Source organism: Pipistrellus kuhlii, unplaced genomic scaffold (assembly GCF_014108245.1).
Source record: "Pipistrellus kuhlii isolate mPipKuh1 unplaced genomic scaffold, mPipKuh1.p scaffold_m20_p_8, whole genome shotgun sequence".
NCBI classification, from domain to species: Eukaryota; Metazoa; Chordata; class Mammalia; order Chiroptera; family Vespertilionidae; genus Pipistrellus; species Pipistrellus kuhlii.
This window is the reverse complement of record NW_023425584.1, coordinates 33972973-33998165: the sequence shown is the minus strand read 5'-3', so window position 1 is coordinate 33998165 and position 25193 is coordinate 33972973. Positions and strand designations below refer to the sequence as shown.

The following is a 25193-nucleotide window of genomic DNA, read 5'->3' as shown; positions in this document are numbered from 1 at the left end:
TGCTCTGACTGGGAATCAAACCCCGACCTCCTGGTTCACAGGTTGATGCTTACCCACTGAGCCATGCTGGTCGTCAGAAGAGTGATTCTTAAAGTATACTTGTTGGATCAGCACTAGCATTACCACCTGGGAATTTGCAGAAACTATGAGGTGGGGGCCCAGCAATCTGTGCTATAATAAGCCTGTTAGGTGATTCTGATAATATGCTGAAGTTTGAGGACCTAAAATAGGGGTGTCGAACTCAATCAGAGAAGGGGCCAAAATCTAAAATCCAGCCTAAATCGCGGGCCGAATGGTTTACTGAACAGTCATAAACTGTCATTGTGATGGAAACACAGCGGAGTGCAGTGATGACAGCGCGGTGCGGGCCACATTGCAAGGCCTGGCGGGACGGATTTGGCCCGCGGGCCTTGTGTTTGACACATGTGACCTAAAAGAAGAAGCTTGCCCCATCCACTAAATTAGGTAGTCCCTCAGAAATCACCTAAGGAGACTTTAATACCAATACTGAAGACCCATTTCAAACAAAGATGAGAACACCTGGAATTGAGTATCTCATAAACCATAAGGATACAACTTGATAAAAATGAAATGTTTACGAAGTTTCACACCAGGAAAAAATCCTGTGTGGAAGAAAAGGGTTGCGGGGAGATGGGCTAGTAGAACCTAACACTCAGGTACAAAGAGGAAGCTTAGATACACAAAAAATAAATACATTATAATGCTAGCATTAGGAACAGTTCCAAATATAATTCTAGGTACCAAAGAAGTGTAACTCATCAGAAAACTCCTATAATTGAAAAGCTGACTTGGGTTCAGAAAATACTAACAGATATAGTCCCCAACTTACACTGCATAGCTAAAAAAAAAATAGATAAAAGCAGTATTGCCTTTGGCCATGTATGTATAGCCAGAAATGAGCAAACTTACCTATTTTAGAACCCTGAACACTATTTTAGGTAGTGTATGACATGCCTACAAACACTATGGCTAGGACAACACTAATTTCACAATCCATTACTTACTTTGTCTAGGGTGAGCATATAGAAATTAGTGATATCGTGTTCTTGGGCATAACGAATTCGAGCTCTGCATTCTTCTTCATCTATTAGCTCACCCACATACTCATTCACAAATTCACCCTAGAACAAGAAAGAGCTATTGACTTAACGGCAAAACACACAACTATATTTACAAGTACAGTACATTTTACTTTTATTTTTTATTGATCTTCACCTGAGAATATTTTCCATTGTGATTTTTTTTTTTTTTTTTTTTTTTTTTTTTTACTTTGAGAGACTGGAAGGGACGGGGAAAGAGAGAGACCCTTTGGTGTATGGGCCGAAGCTCTAACCACTGAATGCATGGGCCAGGGTCAAGTACACCTTACTTTAAAAAATAACAGATTCAATATTTCCCACTAACTCTCCAAAGCAATTCATGTGTATGTAACTAGTCACTTAAAAAAGGTTTATTCAAAAAACTAACAAATACAATGCTTCAACTATCTGATATTAAAAATCATCTCCCCACTCCTACCTCTGCCATTTGGAGAAAGAGGAAAACACTGGACAACCAAAATGGAAATAAACTAAAGCTCCATATAACAGTGAAATAGTTAATTCCCCTTTACCTATCCAAATACTTTAGTAAAGTCAGTTTTCCTAATAGGCAGGTTCCTTTTTCTTGAAACATGCCCTGCTGCCCTTACCCATTTCAGACTACTGTTCCACTGACTTAATCACCACAGTCATACTGGCTCTCACTCATGCTGTCTCCTCTATATGCAATGCTTTGACACTCAGCTGACTAAGCCTATAAGTACTTATTTTCTAAGTCTCAACTTAAAATATTTTCAAAAACCTTTGCCACATGCCTCCAGAAACCTTTCTGCTTCTACCCTGGGTGATGATTTCTGCAATGTCTCTCCCCCTTTGGAATGTAAACTTTATGAAAGCTTCGAACATGTTTTCTTTGTTGATCACTGCATCCTTAGCACAATGTCTTGGCAAATGACTGAACAGGTCAACCTGGATTCGTTTCCTTTCTTAGAGACAAATTCAGTGAAATTCTTTAGAAAGTGTAACCAGAATAAGGTTTATTTTATTTAAATGTCAAATAAGATTTATTCTACACAAAAAACTTCACAATATTGTCTATTTTTTAGAAACTTGCTGGTCCTTCTAAATTTGAAGATATTACTTCATTTTCATTAGAAAAGGAGCAATCATCTTTTCCTTTGTGTTCTATGAACCCAAACCTACTTTTCCTCAGTATAAATACACTTAACTTTATTAGTAAGTGATCTACACATCTAAATGATGTGCTTACAGGTGATAAGATAGTCAGAAAGAAAAAAAGCAAATAAGGGCATAATATCTCTGAATTTCCCTTGTTTTCTCATCCTGACACACAATGAACATGATCAATACTAAGGATGTTACAGATAAGGAGAACACCTATTCTTAAGCCTCTAAACTCTAGAAGGATATGCTTTGCAAGAACAGTAACAAGGTTTATCCTTACACTATGTTATTTTTCCCTATGATCAATTTTCTCATAGTCATCAAGAAGAATTAATCATATTAAGCAATTAATGAGAAAAAAATTGGAAATTAAGAAGTTTTCTTCACCTTTTTAATATCTGTTTTTGTTCGAAGACCCCAGCCCCTCTGTAATGTGCGAAAAATCTCCACCTCTGGGTATTGGCGCTTAGTAAAGCACTGGTTTTGGCAACGTCCTCCGGCAGGACATACTGTGGGGTGGCACTCATAGAGCAGCATGCGGTTGATGCACTCAGAGTCTATCCCACAGGGGTTATCATCAGTAGCTTTACAGTTGCAACGGGGTATTTCAGACAAGTCTGCAGTGAAGATCTGTACCCGGCCAATAGGACGGTTCACCTGGAAAAGAAACACATACTATACATAGTACATCAGACAAGTCAACACAAGACAATTCAGGACCTATAAAAGGGAGATTTCTTTTCCTTAAAGTTGCATATCACATTTTTTTATGATTTTGAAGCATTAAGATTTAGCAGCATTATTCACAACAGCTAAAATGTGGAAGCAAATCAAGTGTCCATTTACAGATGAATGGCTAAGCAAATAATGGACTATTATTCAGCCTAAAAAGGAAGAAAACTTTGAAACATGCTACAACATGGATGAACCTGGAAGATATGTTACATGAAGCAAGCCAGTCACAAAAGACAAATACTGTATGGTCCCACTTAAATAATGCACTTTGAGAAGCAAAATTAGAGACAAAAAGAAGAGGTGGCCAATGAGTTATTGTTTAATGGGTACAGAGTTTCAGTTTTACAAGATAAAAAATGTTTTAGAGATGAATGCTAGCAATAAGTATAAATATTATGAATGCGTTTGTCGAACTCTTAAATAGGGTTAAGATAGTAAATTCTGTTACCTGTATTTTACCACAATAAAAAATTTGGAGGAAATATTTAGGCAGTTTGTCAAAAAATAAAGCCTTATGTAACGTACAAAATATGAACCCCACAAAATTTTTAAGTCATTAAAAGAATTGGTTTTTAGCCCTAACTGGTTTGGCTCAGTGGATAAGCATCCATCCATGGACTGAAGGGTCAAGGGCAAATGCTCTGATTGTGGGCTCAGTCCCCAGTGGGGATATGGAGGCAGCCAATTAATGATTCTCTCTCATCATTGATGTTTTGATTCTCCCTCTCCCTTCCTCTCTGAAATAAAAAAATATATATAATGAAAAAATTTAAATAAAAAAGTTTAAGAAATATTTTTATTGATTTTTTAGAGAGGAAGGGAGAGGGATAGAGATACAAACATTGATGAGAGAGAAAAATCATTGATTGGCTGCCTCCTGCACGCCCCCTATAGGAGATCACGCCCACAACCCAGGCACATGCCCTGATCAGGAATCTAACTGTTGGCCTCTTGATTCCTGGGTGGATCGATGCTCAACCACTGAGCTACACTGGCTAGGCTATCATTCTAATAAAATCATAATTTCAAAGCTGATAGGCCAAGTAAATTGCAACTGGTTTTTGCTATTGCCACATGGTGGTGCCATTTTAGCTGAGTATAATAGTAAGGGGGCAATCTCTAAGGGTCTCTCTTGTTGAGATGGAGTCTCATGAAGTCTTTTCTCACCTTTATATGTTTATAAGGTGGTGGTTTCTTATCGTTCTTTCGGTCTTCCTGCAGCTGTCTTAGTTCTTTCTGGGCCTTTAACTCCTCAAATCTTGCTGCAGCTTCCTGAAGAGCTAAGAAAACACAACAGCATAAGTCATTTAGCCTGTGAATGGAGTTATTTTACCTTTCCCCCCCTCCCCTTTTAAGTAGCAGAAAAATTCATATTTTAGACAAAAATCACCAACGCTATAAATAAAACTAAAATATATATGACTGCTACTTTCAGTAAGTTATAATCCCTAGGGTATTCAGATACAGCATAAAAACATGCTGTGTTCCTGTGGAAAAAAATCCAAAGTTGAAGTTCTCTTTTCTTCCTTGCCTATTCTCTAGAGCAGTGTTTCCCAACCTTCTCTCATGATGAGAATCACCTGGTGGAGTTGTTAAAACACAGATTCCCGAATCCCAACTAAGAAGTGCTAAACTAGAATTTTTGAGAACATATAGGTAAAATTGCATACCTAACTTAGTGCTCTGTATATAAAATCTGTCTTAGAGCACTAGTTAAGTATACAATTTTACCTATATGTTCCCAAAAATTCTAGTTTAGCACTTCTTAGTTGGGATCCGGGAATCTGTTGTTTTAACAACTCCACCAGGTGATTCTCATCATGAGAGAAGGTTGGGAAACACTGCTTTAAAGATTGTAATACATCTGAAAAGTTCAACAAAATCTTAGGATTCTCATTCTTCTATACTTAAATCAAAATTTTAATTCATGCTAAGTCAGGTGTAGCTCAGCATCAACCCAGGAACCAAGAGGTCACTGGTTTGATTCTCAGTCAGGGCATTTGCCCAGGTTGCGGGCTCGATCCCCAATGGGAGTTTTGGGGGTGGTGCAAGAGGCAGCCAATCAATGATTCTCTCTTATCACTGATGTTTCTATCTCTCTCTCCCTCCTCCCTTCGTCTCTGAAATTATTGGAAATATATTTAAATAAATAAAATTTAATTCATTATTGATTACGTAAGTTAAAAATTCTGAAAATAATTTAAATTCTTCCCTCTTTCCTCTCTGTGGCTTTCCCCAGGCTGTCAATTCTTTAAAATTTATCCCTTTTTCTCCATTTCTCTGTCGCCATCCAGCAGAGTTTTGTTTTGGCTGGTGTTCTCTAAATTTTACTAAAGTCCCTCTTAAAGTCCTTCCTTCCTTCAACCTATTATTGAGCATATTCTGCCTAGTCTATCTATTTAGTGTCTATCTAGTAATCATTATTCTCTCTACCCTATAGAGGCCTCCCTGTGACAAGTCTAGTCATCTTTCCCCAGAACGATTAAAACACTGACATTCCTGATGGCATTCTCTCACCTTTTATGGCCATACAATCTACTCAGACTGAGATTTCTAAAACTATGATCTGACCATATAAATTACTTACCTTTTCAGACAAATAGCTCAGTGCTCTCCTGACCCTGTGCTTAAAACTGTACCAAATACTTGAAAGTCCCTTACTTAGCATGTTAGATTCAATGTGTGTTTCCACATGTGCTTTATTAACTTGTTCAGAGTCAGTAGCCATCTCAGGCAAAAATGTTGGTCAGTTGGTCCCTGAGAACTTGAGTCTAAACTCAAGTTCCTACAGTATTAGTACTTATAGCTCATATCTATACAAGAAACGACATCACCAACATCTGAGGACTCATGGAAATAATATTAGGCAAATATCTTATCAATTATCTTGCTAACAGACACCTTTCTCATTTCTATCCAGGAAGTTTCATTGGCTTAATATCTTCTTACACCTAACCACGAAGTTTCACTTGCTTAGAACCCCTCTTTACTATGCAGACAAAATCTTATATTCTAATATTCACCTATATTCAAATTACAGGCCCAGTGCACAAAATTCATGCAGGGAAGGATCCATAGCAGCTGCCGGCTATCAGACGGGGACTTCCTTCATTTTGTGCTACCCCTGATGGTCAGCGCACGTCATAGCTAGCAATCGAACTCTCAGTGAGTAAAATTCCTTAGGGGACACTTTGCACATTAGGCTTTTATATATGTACTAGAGGCCCAGTGCATGAGATTCGTGCACTCGGGGGAGGGGCGGCCCTCAGCCTGTGACCTCTTGCAGCCTGAGAGCCCTTGGGGGATGTCCAACTGCTGGCTTAGGCCCACTCCCTGTAGGTGGGGGTTGGTGGGAGGTTGGCCAGCCAGCCCCACCCCAGATTGGTATGGGGGGCAATCAGGGGCAGAGTTGGCTGAGTGGAGGGGCCTCAGGCCAATCAGGGTGGTGGGGGCTGATAGGGGATGGGATAGGTTGTGGGGAGGGGCTGTGGACCAATAGGAGAGATAGAAACATTTCTCCCACTAGCCACTCACGGCCCAGGGGAGGGGCCAATAGGTGCTCCATGCACCTCCTGGTGACCAGTCGTTTGGTCGCTTCCACTTGCCTCAGCTGGCTGTCCTGCGCATCACCCAGGTAGCTCATGCATGCTCTCTGCCGTTCATAACTCTAGTAGCTTGCGCCCCGCCCTGCCTGCAGCTGCTCCTTTGGTCATTAAGGTGTTACGGCCATGGGTCTTTTATAATATAGATAGATAACAAGAGATACCTATATTGCCTTTCAAAGTACAACTAATAGAAGAAGATAATTATCATTGAGGGGATGCCAACTCTATGCCCTGCAGGGTGATTTTTTTTATTATCTCAATTATCAGATCAACCTTTACTCATTATACAGTAAGAGAAAATTCATAGTTAACTCGACCCCTCCTGGCCCCAAATCCTTCATTGCTAGACTTTCACTCTTATCTTGCATCATAATTTTTTGGTGAATTTTATCTCTTCCCAGTAAACTAAAAACAGAACTGATGAGACAAAAAACCTCCTGAAGGAAATTTCAGTTAAGTAAAGGTTGGATTGAAAAATAATGAGTTATGGCCCTAGTCGTTTTGGCTCGAGGATAGAATGTTGGGCTGTAGAACAAAGGTTCTTAGGTTCAATTCAAGTCAAGGGCATAAATCTTGGTGGCAAGTTCCTCCCCGGCCCAGCAGGAGGCAACCAATTGATGTGTTTTTATCTTTATCTTTTTTAAAAAATCAATCTTTATTGTTCATATTATTACAAAGGTTCCTCATTTCTTCCCCCCTCCACCAGGTTCCCACCCCACCCTCTGCCCTTTCCCCACCCCCCATTGTCCTCATCCATAGGTGCACAGTTTATGTTCAGTCTCTTCCCGCAACAACCATATCTTTTTTTTTTACTCTATGGAAAAATATCCTCAGGTGAAGATAAATAACAAAAAGAATTATGATAGTCAACTTCCCCACAAAATCCTGTAACTACAGCCACATATATCCTGAGGGCAGAACACAGTTGCTAATGGAATGTATATGAATTATAACACATAATTATAACACAGAAGAAATTCTTTGCCAACGAAGGTCTGTGTTGATCTGAGAAATAAAAAATATATGGTTACCTTTTTTATATGTCCCATCCACTCCTTTGCCCATCTTATCCTTGCTGCTTACATCCCCCTCCATGTAGGGAAAGACTCTGGCCTGGTGAGTCCAGAGATAGTCATTAGACCCAAAGAAGAGCACAGGGAACTCGCCCACATCATGTCTCATCTTATCAATGTTGGAAGGTACAGCTCGAGGATGGCAGATCTCAGCTGGCCACCATCTGGGAAAGGTAAAAACAAAGAAAGAAAACTAAAACACTGCAAGGCACTAGGAAGATAACTGACTTTTTAGAACAGGAATAAGGAATAGCAATATTTACCTATCCACATTAAAATCTGATTTGTGCATTCTAATAATCAAACTAAAGAAAAACCAAGTATTATGTGCCAAAAGCCTGAGAACACTTACCTGCACAAATGTGCTTCCATACACAGACATACTCCCTTATATTCAGTTATTCTATTTCACGGATTATATAACAGGAAATAATTAGAAATATGAAAGCTTTACAAAATTATTTATAATAAATTATTCTAGAATTTATTATCTAGAAGAATGAAAACCTGGAAACAACCTAAATACTCAACATTAAGGGAATGACAGAACTACAGTACACTGTCATGAAATATAATTTGGCCTTCAAAAAGGATAGAAAAATGACATCAAGAAATCTGCCCCCATGCCGAAACCGGTTTGGCTCAGTGGATAGAGCGTCGGCCTGGGGACTGAAAGGTCCCGGGTTCGATTCCGGTCAAGGGCATGTACCTCAGTTGCAGGCACATCCCCAGTAGGAGGTGTGCAAGAGGCAGCTGATCGATGAATCTCTCTAATCGATGTTTCTAACTCTCTACCCCTATCTCTTCCTCTCTGTAAAAAAATCAATAAAATATATTAAAAAAAAAGAAAGAAAGAAAGAAAGAAAGAAATCTGTCCCCAAACCCCACAACTCTTAGGAAGACAATTTGATATTAGCTATTAAAGCTAGAAACCCCTACCATGCTATTCTATCCTGAGAATGCCACCAGAGAAGCTTCTGTGCATGTACACTAACATATTAACAAAATGTTCATAGTGCAAACGAGAATGATTAAATGAACTACACAGACAACAATGTATGACTATGTTGTACGAAGGAACTAGAGTACTGTGAGATTTATTAACAATAAATCTCAAGAGAACAGAGAATGAAAAAAGCAAGTTGCAGGAAAATATAAATATTCCTTTATATAAAGACCTAAAACATGCCAAACAAAATATTATACATATAGTTAATCTATATTGCAAAACAAAGGAATAAAAAACACAAAGTGCAGTATGTGGTTATCTCTGAGGGTAGGAAGAGAATGAATTCAGAAAGGAAGACTCAAAAGCACCAGTAATAAACTCTTTGTTTAACTAGAAGGTACATACACAGGTTTTTGTTATTCTAGTGGCCCTGCACAAAAATTCGTGCATGAGTAGCTCGCTAACGCTTGCCTCAGCTGGCAGCCCTGCCCACCACTGCTGTAGCTCATAGCTTGCTGCCCCACCCTCCTGTAGCTCTTCCCTGCTCATAGCTCAAGGCCCCGCCCTCCTGGTGATAGGATGTTAGGAGTGACAGCATAATGAACATTTGCATATTACCTCTTTATTATATAGTACTAGAGGCCAGGTGCACGAAAATCATGCACAGAGGAGGGGAGTGTCCCTCAGCCCAGCCTGCCCCTGGGCAAGGGGCCTGTGGTAGTTTGCAGGCCAGCCATGCCCCGTCAACCCAAGCGGAGGCCCTGATATCTGGGTTTATTTATCTTCTACAATTGAAACTTTTTAGCCTGAAGGGACGCCATTTCTCTTGGGATTTATTTATCTTCTATAATTGGAACTTTGCCAGTCTAGGCCTCTACTTAAGGTACAAAGTTTTGGTTTGGTTTATTTGCATATTTGCTCGTGATTGGCTTGTGTGTGGCAGAGTGATGGTTAATTTGCATATTACTCTTTTATTCGATAGGATGAGAGGCCCAGTGCACAGATTTGGTGGGGTCCCTCGGCCTGACCTGTGGGGATCTGGCTGAAACTCGCTCTCCAACATCCCCGACGGGTCCCGGATTGCGAGAGGGCACAGGCTGAGGGACTCCACTGATGCACAAATCTGTGCACCAAGCATCTGGTGTGCATGTGTGTGCGCATGTGTGTTTATGAATGAAACACCATATCTAAGAGTTCCCAAGAAACATGATGATATAAGAAATGATTGCCTGTCTTCATCCTTACTCACCTGTATCGTCCAACCTTTACCCAGACAATTTCTCTGTAATGTGGTTTTTTGCCTGCCTTACAATCATTGCAATACCAGTTTCCTTCAGGGATATCAATGTTCAGGCATTCCCGATGAAAAGCAGCAGGGCAAGAATCACAGCACAGAAGGCTGCCTCCTATAAGAATAAAAAAAATGTGACACTCAGAATCACAAGGCTACATATAAAGATCCAGCTAAAACATTGGTTCCTGACCAATTATTTCTCAGCCAAGAGCCTAGTAATTTAATTAGTTATTCAGAGAGACTTTTCTACAAGGGTGCTCCCTTTCCAATATTCCTAAACCACACCCCTAAAAGTTAGTTAGGTTAACAGCAAATAAACATGTGATCTTATTGGCAAAATTAGGTTAAGGCAAACATCTAAAAGTCATGTGTATATACATACATATATACATTTCTTTCCTTTCACTAAAAGGCAAAACACTAAAGAGAATATCAATGAGAAACAATGATCAGTATATAAAAAAGCACAACCTTCAACTGCTGTTAGATCTAAGCTCTAAGATCATATGGCCTTGGGGAATTCACTTCACTTTTCTCCCCCCCACCTTTATTAATTTATTGGGGTAACACTGGTTAACAAATTTATACAGATTTCAGGTGTACAATTCTACAACACATCATTTGCACATTTTATTGTATGTTCACTACCCAAGTCCTATCTTTGTTTGGGAATTCACTTTTTTTGTTGAGCTGTGATTCCTTCAATGGTAAGGTGTTTTCTACAATGAACAATAAATAAGTATATAAGTGATTAAATTGCATAGTAGTGTCTGACTTTTACAATTGCTTTTTTTTTTTTGGTTTGGCACTTATGGCACCTTTCAAAAATCACATTTATAAATGCACAAATGTAATACCTAAGATAAAAAGGATATAGATTATGGTACCATACAATGATCAAAAACAAAAGAACACAGAATAAAATATAATGATCAAAATATTGAGATTAGTTATTTCTAACAACTCTACTTCTTTGTAATGTATAAATAATAAGGACTAGCAGTAGCACTGGTGATAAAAAGCACACCTAGTAATGTACTTTATTGCATAAATTTCAGTTACATGTAAGTTCTCCTCCCCTCCATTCAAGTTTTCAGACGTTTATTATATGTATTGCAGTGATAATTTTTACTTCTTAAGAATTTTCACTCAAAGTGACTCAATTTACACACTTGAATCTGAAATCGTTAGGGCTACTAATAAAGAATTTCAGCCTGGCTAGTGTGGGTCACTGGTTGAGCATCAACCTATGAACCAGGAAATCACAATTTGATTCCTGGTTGGGACACATGCCAGAATTGTGGACTCAATCCCAAGTATGGGGCATGCAGAAGGGAAACAATCAATGATTATTTCTCATCATTGATGTTTCTCTCTCTCTCTCTCCCCCTCTACCTTCCTCCCTGAAATCAATAAAAATAAAGTAAAAAAACAAAACAAAAAAAAGACCTTATTTATCTTATGCCAGAAATGAGCATAACATGCCAGACTCAAACATGTACCTCTTAAATTTCACCCTAAGGAATTAGTGAGGAATAAAACCTTAACAAGGTATATATCCATATCTATTGTGGTCTCACTGTGCCTCCTTTACCTTGTAAGATCCTAAGAGAAACTTAATTTTGTGACACTATTCTTGTACATTTCCACCTGTGTTCCTTTCCTTTTCTCAATGACCTAAAGCAGGCTCTTAAAACAAGGTTTGGGGTATTTTTTTTTTGAGGGGGCCAGGTACATGTGCTTAAGACCCAACTATGCTTCAATTATAGAAGTTATCCTTTTATCTGTGTTGTTTACAAGAGTTCAAATTCAGAGTGAGATATCATTTGGAAAAGACTGTTACAAAATAAGTTTGAATAATTTGTTTACTCAATATATTATATATAGCCTGTACTCTATGCTCTGAAACTCATTTATTCTTGTGCATTTTGTGGGTAAGTGAAACAATTTTAGCAGGGGACATTAAGAAGGACATAGTAGCCAAAACCGGTTTGGCTCAATGGATAGAGCGTCGGTCTGTGGACTGAAGGGTCCCAGATTCAATTCCAGTCAAGGACATGTACGTTGGTTGCGGGCACATCCCCAGTGGGGGGTGTGCAGGAGGCAGCTGTTAATGTTTCTCTCTCATGGATGTTTTTAGCTCTCTATCCCTCTCCTTTCCGCTCTGTGAAAAATCAATAAAATATAATTAAAAAAAAAAGAATGACATAGTCACATAAGTTTAACAGCTCCAATAATGTAATACCTTCTATAACATTCCTATCTATGCTTTATCTGCTGAGTCACAATACTACCAACTACATGGACTGAACAGAAAAACTTTCCTTTTACCAATATGGCATTCATGATACACTAGGAATATTTCACATACAATAAAGGTATCTGAATTATATGTTCAAAGAAGGATATTACATAAGATATCTGGACAAAAAACAACAACAAAAAAAAAACAACCAATGAAAACAGCCAAAGGTCAGAGCTGAGAGAAATTAATTGACAAGCACATCAGCTTTGCAGGAAGGACATAATGGAATATGAGGAAAGAAATAAGCAAGATTAATCTGAGTAGATAGGTGGGAAGCAGGCAGGAGGGCTATGCTGGCAGTAAAGGACATGTACAGGATAAAGGTAGGAAGACAGAAGAGGAAAAACCCACGGACCATCAAAGGAACCAAAATATGAAAAAGTATCATTTGGTGAAAGAGGATAAAAAAAAAAAAAATTAAACATTGCTGAATTCTAGGAATGGATTCCTTCCAATTTGGCAATTCATCATATTATCCTAATACTCTGGATAACACCTTCAGTCTTTCCTATATGTGGGCAAAAAAATAAATAAATAAAATTCTAAGACTTTATTCTCTCCCAGTGCTCGACCACCAAGATAATCTTAGATAACAAGATCAGAAGTTCTCAGGCTTTTTTTTTTGCATCAGCACTTCATACTAAAAAAACAAGGGAGATTCCCAAAGGCTAAAACTATTGATATTTACCAAACAGAAACTGAAATTAATAAAAATTTAATACTAATTCATTTTTAATAACAAATATATTGTTAACATAAATAACATTTTAATATACTTTATATATATATTTCCAAAACAAAAAATTATTAGTGAGCTCAAGGTTTTACATTTTTACAAATATTTAAATTAAATTTTTCGCAATATGTTGTTTGAATGATGTCCATGAAGAAAACGATCTCTCGACCTGGCCAGGTGACTCAGTTGTTTGGAATGTCCCACAGACCTAAAAGGTTGTGAGCTCCAATCCGTCAAGGAACGTACCTATTTTTTGCAGGTTTGGTCCCTAGGCAGGTCATTTATAGGAGGCAACCAAGTGATGTTTCTCTTTCTCACCCCCTCTAAAAATCAATTTAAAACAAAAATTTATTTAAAGAAAAAAGAAAAAGATAAATTTATCCCTCACAGATAAATAGTTAGAAAAAGGAGTACTTTTATTTTTTTTATTATTATTATTTTTTATAAAATATATTTTATTGATTTTACACAGAGAGGAATTGAGAGGGACAGAGAGTTAGAAACATCGATGAGAGAGAAACACCGACCAGCTGCCTCTTGCACACCCCCTACTGGGGATGTGCCCGCAACCAAGGTACATGCCCTTGACCGGAATCGAACCCAGGACCTTTCAGTTTGCAGGCCGATGCTCTATCCACTGAGCCAAACCGGTTTCGGCACTTTTATGATTTTTACTGCAAGTATGTGTAACAAAGAATACAATGAACACTTGGAGTTGTAAAGTTTTGGAGCCACCACCATGACCTGTGTTAAGGTGCCAGTTTTACCTACCGTTGATTTGCACCATTAGTGAAAATGTCAACAAAGTTAAAAAGGCAAATAACATCTTTACATTAATACAAAAGAGTTACAATCTCATGGAAGCCACTGAAAGGGTATCTAGGCACTCCCTGCTTCTCAGCAATATTAGTACATGGATCACACTTTGAGAGCTGCTGCTGCAACTACTAAGTTTTCTTGGGCACTCATGGAACTCGATATCTTTTCAGAGTCCAACCATTCCATCAGCTAGGACTGGCATCACATGGGCACTTCTATTCTGAAACCAATTCCCATTCATTTCATCATACTCTGAAATAAATAAAAAACCTAGACCTGGCCAGGTGGTTCAGCAGGAGTATTGTTCATACATCAAAGGTTGCAAGTTCGATCCCTGGTTAGGGCTTATTCGGGAGGCAACCAAACTAATCAATGTTTTTCTCTCAAATCTATGGTTCTCTTACCCCAGCCCCTTCATCTGTCTCTAAAAAAATCAGTCAAGACATATCCTCAAGTATTTCAAAAAAATTATTTTAAGTCTAATGCATAAACAATTTCATCTTCCCAAGTTCAAGAAACATGAAGAAGTTGGAGCCTGCACTTTGGCATCCCAGATACATGTTTACATTCTAAGGGGAGAATTACAGAATGTTATATTTAAATGCTATTAAATACCAAAATTCTGTTTTTAACTTTATTCTACACAAAAGAAAGGTGATTAATAATAGGCAGCAGTTTTCACAAGACAGTTTTATATTACAAGAACAAAAAAGAATATATGATTCATAAAGTTTAACACAGGACAATAACAAAGCTAACACAGTCCTCTTTTGTGCATTAAAACATTGCTAACTACAACAAAGCTTCATTTTCTACACATATTAACTTAATATTCTACTTTACTTATTACATACTAATACCACAGTCTGAGGATACCAACTATGTCTTGTTGCAAACCCTAATCAATAGGTGGAATTTGAACTTTGTCATGTCAAATAAATCTTAAGAGCAAATGAAAAATTTTCCACTTCTTTGTTGGCTTTAGCACTACTTTTGCTATTTAATCCTCACCTGAGGACATTCTTTCCATTGCTTTTCATAGAGAGTGGGAGGGAAGGAGAGGAGAGAGAAACATTGATACAAGAGAGACACATCGATTGGTTGCCTCCCACATGCGCCGGGGATTGAATCTGCAACCCAGGTATGTGCCCTTGGCTGGGAATTGAACCAGAGAGAGACTCTTGGGTGTGCCAGCTGACACTCTAACCACTGAACCACAATGGCCAGAGCAGCACTATTTCGTATACCCAAATTCCTCAAAAGTGATGCTCGTTAAATTACACGTTCCTTGTTTTCTTTAAATTAGTCCATCAACATGTTTATAACCAGCCAAGTTTTCATAAAATTGCACCACCAATCCTCATATATAATAAAAGCCTAATATGCAAATTGTTCCCTTGCATGGTCATTCAACAGAGCTCGACAGCTTGCTACGATGTGCACTGACCACAAGGGGGAGGCGTGGAACATGGCAGGTGCAATTGCTGCCTGGCTCCCAGATGCTGAGTGTGTCAGGCATGGGAGGCCTCCCCGGGCCCTGATCCATCTCCCCACAGGTGGGATGGTGGAGCAGGTGTGTGTGTGTGTGTGTGTGTGTGTGTGTGTGTGTGTGTGTGTGTGTGTGTGTTTAGCATGCGCGTGCCATGTGGGGCTGCAGGGCAGGGGGCATGAACTGGGGCCAGATCTCTGCAGGCCACCCCAAGGGACCCCAGTCACACACCAATTCATGCACTGGGCCTCTAGTAAGTAGATATTAAAAAAATGAAGTTGGAGAAATTGTTGCCAAAAAGTTACTAATCAACAAAATTTAGTCAATTTAAAAAGGAATGATAGCCGAAACCGGTTTGGCTCAATGGATAGAGCGTCGGCTGGGGGACTGAAAGGTACCAGGTTCGATTCCGGTCAAGGGCATGTACCTTGGTTGCGAGCATATCCCCAGTGGGGGGTGTGCAAAAGGCAGCTGATCAATGATTCTCTCTCATCGATGTTTCTAACTCTCTATCCCTCTCTCTTCCTCTCTGTAAGAAATCAATAAAATATATTTTTTTAAAAATTAAAAATAAACAAATAAATAAATAAATAAAAAGGAATGATAAAATTGGTTAAGAAAACTGGTGCCATCTTCAACAGTAGAAGACAGTGGAGCAATGTCCACAGTAGTCTTAAAAAACACACACATGTAGCCTAAACATTTATAATGAGGCAGCATGTGCTTCTAGTACAAAGGTAAAGTAACCCAAAATATGCTTCTAGTATACAGGTAAATGCCAAACAACCTCAAATAGAGAATTATAGCACCTGTGGGTCCTTCTTAGACATTCAGAAAATCAAGAGAAAAATTCAGAATAACCACCACAGTAAGTGGACCAGCAATGAATATTAAATCCTCCACTTAGCTAGCAAAAATCATAAAAAGAAACCGTATAAGGATAATACTGACTCTATTTTAAAAGATAAATATTTTTAAATTGTATATAAAGGATATAAAATTACTTCTTCCTCCACTTTATAAGACCTTTTAGTTACATATTAATATCCATGATAGTAGGGAATTCATAAATCTCTCCACTTTCTCCTTGTTTCTTCCATTTAAATTCATGTAAAATTAAAAACCAAACACACACAATTATACTAGGATATCATCTTCTAGAATTGCTTCTATCCAGTTATATGGACATATCTGAAGTAATATCACTTAATATTAAACAATGGGTTTTTTTTTCTGATGGTGAGACTCAGGTGATTTGGGGTTTGTTTTTTCATTCTTTTTTATTTTCCTCTTCTTCATTTTCCAACTTTATTGAGATATAGTTTACATATAACATTTTATAAGTTTAAAGTGTATAGCATAATGACCTGATATATGTATATATTATAATTTTTAAATATATTTTATTGATTTTTTACAGAGAGGAAGAGAGAGGGATAGAGAGTTAGAAACATCGATGAGAGAGAATTATGGATCAGCTGCCTCTTGCACAACCCTTACTGGGGATGTGCCCGCAACCAAGATACATGCCCTTGACCGGAATCGAACCTGGGACCTTTCAGTCTGCAGGCTTACGCTCTATCCCCTGAGCCAAACCGGTCCTGGCATACGTATATTATTATTTAAAGATTACCACAATAAATTAGATAACACATCCATCATATCATAGTTACATTTGTTTGTTTGTTTTGGTGGTGGAGAACTTTTAAGATCTATTATCTTAACTTTCAACTATATAATACAATATTGTTAACTATAGTCACCATGCTTTTCATTCTATCCTCCCAAATTATTAGTACTATAATTAGAAGTTTGTACCATTTGACATCTCCTCATTTTCCAAGAGTGATTCTGTCGCCTTTTTCCTGTCTTTTTCTTTAGTGCTTTAATTTTTTAACATTTTAATAAAAATCAAGTCATTATTCAAAATAAAAACTAACCCTCTCCTTATAGGGGAACAAACCCAAGTTTGAAATTTCTGCTATGTTATCACTAATTCAGGATATCAATTCCCGGTATTTCTTGCAGTGGCGACGTGAAGAAAACTTTTTGTTGCAATTTAAGTATTGTATTAACCTGCCCTGGCTGAGTGGCTCAGTTGGTTGGAGCATAGTCCCATAAACCAAAAGGCTGTGGGTCCGATTTCTGGTCAGGACACATACCTAACGGTTTGGGTTTGATTGCTGGTTGGGGAGTGACAGGAGGCAACTGATGTTTCTCACTTTGGAGTTGCTCTCTTTTTCCCACCCCCCACCTTCCTCTCTTTCTCAAATCAATGCAAACATATCCTCAGTTGAGAATTTAAAAGTGTGTGTACACACACACACACACACTACTGTCTTTTTACACTATTCATACATCAAGAAATGAAGTCTTACCTTCTGAGCATACAAAACACCAGCTAACGTTGACATGCTCATGATTTCGGCAGCCCCGCCTGGGTGTAAAGTGATTTGGACAGATGATACTATTAGATGCAAGTATTTTTGACCCAGCAGCTAGACAGAAGTCATTGGCATGGTATGCCACAGGGCAGCGGACACATCGCATGAGACGACCTAAAACCATGAGAATCAGGAAAACCAGGGAAGAACAAAAAAACACACGGAGAGATTAAATACTTAAAATGTGAGTTATTCAAACTTATACATTACCAGTTGACAGCATCACCTCATTTTCTAAGAGTGATTCTGACTCCTTTTTCCTGTCTTTTTCTTTAGTGCTTTAATTTTTTAACATTTTAATAAAAATCAAGTCATTATTCAAAATAAAAACTAACCCTCTCCTTATTGGAGAACAAACCCAAGTTTGAAAGTTCTGCTATGTTATCACTAATTCAGGACATCAATTCCCAGTATTTCTCACCAAGGAAAGCCCTTTTCAAACCACTGCCCTCCTCCTAGGAAACCTGGAATCACTTGAGAACTAAATGGGATGTAGAGATGTGAACTACCAGAACAAAGACAGCTGGCAGGTAGACTCTCGCCTGCTTTTGTTACCTGGTGCTGTGATTCTTGAATGAACTCCTTTACCCCTTTTAGATGAACTATATCCTCTAAATACTTCACCAAGTCACCTAACCTATAATAATAACTGAAAACAGGAAGGTACCTAATGTTTAAACTGCAATTTTGATCAAGCATGTTAAATTACTATGCTTAAGACTAATGAGATCTACAGGGCCTGGAAATGAACTTACCAAAGGTATTGCCAATCTGCTTAAAAGATAGAAGGCAAGACTGCCCTGGCCAGTGTGCAACCCAGGTACCTGAAATTGAACCTGGTTCCCCTGCAGGAGGCACCATTCAGTAAGTCTTTTGGTCTCTCCCTCTTCCTTCCACTACTCTTTCTAAAATTCAATGGAAAAACTATTCTCAAGTGAGGATTTACAACAACAAAAAAAGACGACCAGTAAGAGATTCACTACTACTGAACAGAAACAATGACTGTTTTCTCATTAGGAACAGATTTAAAAACTTGAGTTATCTCCCTGGCTGGTTTGTTCAGTGCTTAGAGCACAAGCTCTCAGACTGAAGGATCATAGGGTTCCATTCCAAGTAATGGGTATATACCTAGGTTGTGGGTTCAATCCCAGGCCCTGGTCAGGATGGGTGCAGGAGTCAACCAGTTGATGTGTCTTCTCACATTGACGTTTTTCTCTCTCTGTTCCCCTCCCTCTCACTTTAATAATAATAATAATAATAATAATAATAATGGGAACAATATCCCATTAATTTTAACAAAAATAAAACAAGCCCTGGTCAGTTTTTCTCAGTGGACAGAGCTTCAGTCTAGGAACTGATGGGTTCTGGGTTTGATTCTGGTCAAGGGCACATTCCTGGGTTGCGGGCTCGATCCCCAGTAGGGGGTGTGCAGGAGGCAGTTGATCAATGATTCTCTCTCATCATTGATGTTTCTACCTCTCTCCCCATCTCTCTCACCCTTCCTCTCTGAAATCAATAATAAAAAAAAAAGCTCTTGCCGAAACCGGTTTGGCTCAGTGAATAAGAGCATCGGCCTGCGGACTGAAAGGTCCCGGACTCGATTCCGGTCAAGGGCACATACCTTGGTTGCGAGCATATCCCCAGTAGGGGGTGTGCAAGAGGCAGCTGGTCGATGTATCTCTCTCATCGACATTTCTAACTCTCTATCACTCTCAATTCCTCTCTGTGTAAAATCAATAAAATATATTAAAAAAAAAAAAAAAAGCTCTTAAGTTATCTACATGCACATATAGTTCCACCTATGAAGCAGAAAAAGACTTTCAAGATAGGTGTTCCCATTAAAAAACAAATAAACAAACAAAAGCAAATCAACACAAAACAAAAACCTCAATTCTGATCTACATGCATGTCTAAATGATATCACATCTGACAACTGCAGATATAAAGGGTCCACAGGAGAATATACTATGGTGTAATGGAGTAGATAAGGGGATGAAGACACAAAATCCAGTATTTAAAACAACCACATAATGTTAGTGCTCCATAGAATACAATGTGATGGCTACCTAACTAATCCATTACTCTGTCTCTCTCATAAAATACTGGTACTCTGACAAAAGCTGGAGGACATGAAGCGACATGCCACGTGGCATCTGGAAACATACATTGCCACTGAAAGTTCACAATTACATTGGTTCACAAGCCATACCTTTAGATGCAGAAACACTGGCTGGATTAGCAGCATGACAGGTTATACAGATGTGGAGGGAGCACCGAAAGCCCTTGTTCTGCATGACAGTGGGTGGGTACTTCTGGACACACTCTTCATGGTAAAACTTTCCACACAAGGGCAGAAGGCACCTTTTAACATCTTCCCCACTCTGTTTACATACAAAACAGGTATGGATTCCTAGGAAAAGAGAAAAAAGTTAACAAATAATACCAATTCAAGAATCCATCCAATGCTAAACCATTAGCTACAAATTTAGTGAATACATAATCCTGTACCACATTCCATCTGGGATTGGGGGAGATGTTGGGTGTAGGATGTGTTCCCACCTCAAAAGGCAATTCTACAACATCTCGCTGCCCTATAATTCAAATCAATTCTGACAATATCTACCTGGAGATAACATCAGATCCCACAGGTTAAGAGCTCAGTCCTATTAAACTGTCATGTACATGCCCCCTTCAGACACCAATTATTGCTGAGTTCAGATTGTCACCTGTACTTTTGAACAACTAACTATAAATCTAAGGGTTCCCACGATCCCCTTCTTGAGTTAAATTAATTTGCTAGAGCAGCTCACAGGATTCAGGGAAACATGGTGCTTACTGGGGGTGTCCATTAAAGCCAAAAGACTGTTATATAATAAAGTAGGTTTTCCGAATGCATGTGTTAAAAATTAGACAAAAGTGAGTTTACCTGCTTTTACTTATGTAGACATATTTGTGCAATTAAGTATGTGTGAAAAGTTTAATTTCACAGAAAGTTTTCTATACGTATTACTGTAATTTTAAATTTATACTGAATAGATCTAGTAAATGAGTGCATTCACCAGTCACTGCTAGTAAACAACTGCACATACTCGGGCTTAATTCATACTGGAACATCAGACATTAAACCTGCTGCAGAGCCAGGCATGTGTGGAAGGCAACCAATTGATGTGTCCTTCTAACACAGATGTCTCTGACCCCCGTCCCCTCCCTTCCAATCTCTCTTAAAAAAAGTAAAAATTAAAAAAATCAGTGGAAAAATCCTTAGGTGAGGATTAACAACAACAAAACTGCTGCAGAAAGTCACATCACAGATAACAGATCCAAAAACAATTATCATTTAAGATGCAGTGTGATCATGTGCTAAACATTCCCCAAACATTGTTTACAAGTGGTGACTCTTGGATTTAAATATATAGACTATAGTTGTAGATAAATAATATTTATTTATGTCAGCAATATTACTACAGTGTTTTTTCCCCAACATATGGCCTATTTGTTAAAATACGTTAAAAAACAACAGTAAATTAATAACAACAACAAATAATCTATTAATTTAATTATAAGCAAATCTTGGTTAAACGCGTTTTAAAATTAACAGGCTGCTAATTTTCACATGTGACATATGGACCTGAAATTTAGTCCCTTAAATTCAATCTGTTAAATCAAGGTCCAAAAAAAATCGAGTGTTTACTGTAACTCAGGAACAGTTTCAGTGGTTCTCAACCTTTCTAAATCCACGGCCCTTTAATACAGTTCCTCATGTTGTGGTGACCCCCAACCATAAAAATATTTTTGCTGCTACTTCATTACTGTAATTTTGCTACTGTTAATGAATCCTAATGTAAATATATGTGTTTTCCGATGGCCTTAGGCTCTACAGCAGCGGTTCATGACCCACAGGTTGAAAAGCACTAGCAGGGCTGCCTAAGACCATCTGAAAACACAATATTTACATTATGATTCATAACAGTAGCAAAATTACAGTAATGAAGTAGCAACAAAAATATTTTTATGGTTGGGGGTCGCCACAACGTGAGGAACTGTATTAAAGGGTTGCGGCATTAGAAAGGCTGAGAACCACTGATGGAAGAGCTGCATAGGGCAAGGAATGGGGAAAGGGCTCAGAGAGTCCATGCTCTCTCCAAGCACACCATTCTCCCCGAATCTCCGTATGTTCACCCAGAAGCTCTCGGAGCTCCATTCTTTTGGGTTTTGATGGATGACTCATTACATAGGCATGATTGGAGACAGTTTCAACTTCCAACCCCTATCCCCTCCTTTGAAGCCAGAGAATATTAATATAATAATATAAACTAGGAAAATTGGATCATTGGCACAAAAAAGATCTTTCTAGCCCTGACCGGTTTGGCTCAGTGGATCGATGTTTCTAACTCTCTTTCCCTCTCCCTTTTTCTCTAAAAAAACAATAAAATACATTTTAAAAAAAGATTTTTCTAAAATCTGACAAAATAGGCCCTCTCTGGGAAGCATGCCCATCCCTTTCTTTCCTTCTCCCCCAGGTACAGTAGCTTTCTCACTCCCAAGCTCCAATGCCCTTCCTTTACCTCTATAACTTGTTTCCTAAGCCCATTTCTTCTGGGTATGTATTACTTTTTCTACCTCTGTAATTTACTCAATAAATGTCCTTACAAAATAAAAAAAAGATTTGACAAATAACCCAACAACTATCTTGTCCTCTAGCTTTCCCCACCAAAGGTGGCAGCATGAAGATGAAAGAACATGGCCATCTATTTACAGACACCAGTCAGTTCTGTCTCATTTCCCACAGGACCTACTCTAAACTTACTTTTCTCTTCCCGTTAAAAACATCTTCTCTTTCTCACCAAGCCAAGGAAAAACTGCGTTAGCTTCCTTCTCCTCTCTCACAGCTGCATGATACATTCCCATTTTACCTTTCATCTCTTATCCTCTCCTATCTGTGACTGTCCCTACCAGTTATTCACTCTCCTCGTAGGATATTTACTTCCCTACACAGTTCTTAACCCTCATCCTATGACACTCAAGCTGTTCTTCCTTTTGACCCTATAATATCCTCACATCACCTACTGCCCTCTTTTCCATTGAAATCAAGTGTCTGTAAGAAAATAGTATCTATTCTACCCATTCACCTTCATCCTATTTTAATGTGGCACTCTCTAGCAAAAAGTGAACCATTTATCACAGTAAATACAACAGCCTCTATTCACTCGACAATCTCCTGGATCTTGTCTTTTTGCCACATCTGCCCTGATTATTACACCCCACTCCTGTGGCTTCACACCCACCTCCCGTGCACAAATTTCATGCACTGGGCCTCTAGAGATAATAAAAGCCTAATATAAGTGTCTGTCCGACTAGTTAGCCACTCAGCCAATCAACGCATAATATGCTGATGACTAGAGGTCTGGTACATGAATTCATGCATGGGTGAGGTCCCTCAACCTGGCTGGCCATCGGGGCTGTGGGGGGGGGGGGGGGGGGAGACACGACACACAGACAGCTGACTGGGGGGAAGGATTGTGGGAGGTTGGCTGTGGGAGCACACTGACCACCAGGGGTCAGCTCCTGCATTGAGCATCTGACCCCTGGTGGTCAGTGCATATCATAGCAACCCACTGACCAATTGTTTGGCCACTTAGACTTTTATATAGAGAGATATGCTAAGGCCACAAAACTGCTTGCTATAGGGAACGGGGCTGGGCAACCAACCTCCTGCAGCCCCTCTCCCTACCCAGCCCCACCCCACATGGGCCCCCCAACCCCAATCAGAGGCAAGGCTATTGGCCAACTGCCCCTGACTCCTCCTCCCAGCCAGCTCCTCCCCCAATTGTGGGTGGGGCCAGCCAACTCACTGCCCATAGCCCACAGCCCCATCTCCACCAATTGGAGGCAGAGCACACCAGCCAATTGCGTGCAGACCCTCCCCCAGCTGGCTCAGCCCTAATTGGCCCCATTGGGGCAGTTCTGGCCAGCCAACCTTCTGCTGTCTCCTCCTCCCAATAGGTCCGGCCTCAATCTGCCCTGATTAGGGCCAAGCTGGCTGGACCCCACCCATGCACGATTTCATGCAATGGGCCTCTAGTTTATAAATAATCATGAAGTAAATATGCTTATGCAATCACCCCTCACATCTATATATACAAAAGCCTAAGTGACTGAATGACTAAATGACCAGTTGACTGGTCGCTTTGACATGCACTGACCACAGGGGACAGATGTTCAATGCAGGAGCTGCCTCCTGATGGTCAGTACGATCCTACAGCCAACCTCCCATGGCTGGCCAACCTTCCATGGTCCCTCCCCCCCAGCCTGCCAGCCCCGATTGGAACCTCTTGCAGCCCTTCCCCACCACCAAGCTCTCATGGCCCCAATTAGCCCCCACCCCCACCCCTGCTATCGCCTGTCAGGCTGAGGGACCCCAACCCATGCACAAATTTGTGTACTGGGCCTCTAATCAAGAAATATAAATAATAACCAGTAGCCCAGAAGCCTTCCTTTCACTAAGCAGTGCCTCTTTCCTAAAATATCTTAATTCTAAAAGCAATGATCTACAGTTCACACACAACAAATATTCTCTAATTTCATTAGTAGGCCCTCTGTCCTTCCCATCTCCACACCAATTTCTATTTCTCTTTTAAAGCCAAACTCAGGTATCTCCTATGGTACCATCTCATCTTTATTCACACAGCATTTTAAATGTACTAATATCTCCATTACAACACTTTTGCACTACATTATGCTACATTCATTACAAATTTGGAAGCTCTTCTGAGGGCAAAGACTGCATAGCAGCTATCTCTGTCACTAGCAAATAGCTCAGTATTGTTACAAAACAGTGTCTCCTATAAATGAAAAACATAAAACTCAAACCTTCTTTGGAAGAAGATCCCTCTATATCTAACTTTACCTGTGCGACATTCATTGCAGATAAATTTTCCTCTGGGCATCTCAGTTAATCCAAGGCACTCCAGGTGGAAAGCCCCACAGCACTGAGCCTCACATAACAGCAGCTCACCCAATTTCTCACAGTTCTGTTAAGAAAAAGAAAACAGATCTGTCTATAGAAAAAGTGTTGTTGTTTTTGTCTTTTTTTTTTTTTTTAATATTTTTAGTGATTTCAAAGAGGAAGGTGAGGGGAGGGAGAGAAACATCAATGATGAGAGAATCACTGATCAGCTGCCTCCTGCATACCCTTTTAATGGGGACTGAGCCCCCAACCCAGACATGTGCCCTTGACCAGAATTGAACCCTGGGGCGATGCTCCATCCACTGAGCCAAACTGGTTAGGGCTATAGAAAAAGGTTTTTAAAAATCCCAAGAAGGCCTTAAGAAGGCAAAGATTAATAAGTAGCTTTGCCAGAAACAGGAAATCCCACCAACCATTCATGCAATATTTAATGTTTACCAGGTAGCACAAAATACCTGGTTCTTACGGTTCTTATATTCTAAGGATAGAAAATACAAGTAAAAACTTAAACAGAAAATATATCAGACATGA

General features: G+C 39.2%; 1 protein-coding gene across 11 annotated transcripts in view; it reads right to left on the bottom strand.

The window, feature by feature from the left end:
- The window catches only part of NSD1 (nuclear receptor binding SET domain protein 1), a 133992-nt gene that overhangs the window by 38973 nt on the left and 69826 nt on the right, over positions 1-25193 (bottom strand). For 10 of the 11 annotated variants that reach the window (XM_036424009.2, XM_036424004.2, XM_036424011.2 and 7 more), the window contains 8 exons: positions 24603-24726; positions 19905-20105; positions 17630-17809; positions 9858-10014; positions 7618-7823; positions 4149-4261; positions 2634-2903; positions 1026-1142 (listed from right to left, as the gene is read on the bottom strand). In XM_036424009.2, coding sequence (XP_036279902.1) covers positions 1026-1142; positions 2634-2903; positions 4149-4261; positions 7618-7823; positions 9858-10014; positions 17630-17809; positions 19905-20105; positions 24603-24726 — 1368 coding nt within the window. The remainder of the gene's footprint in view (positions 1-1025; positions 1143-2633; positions 2904-4148; positions 4262-7617; positions 7824-9857; positions 10015-17629; positions 17810-19904; positions 20106-24602; positions 24727-25193) is intronic. The other variant, XM_036424008.2, reaches the window with a different exon arrangement.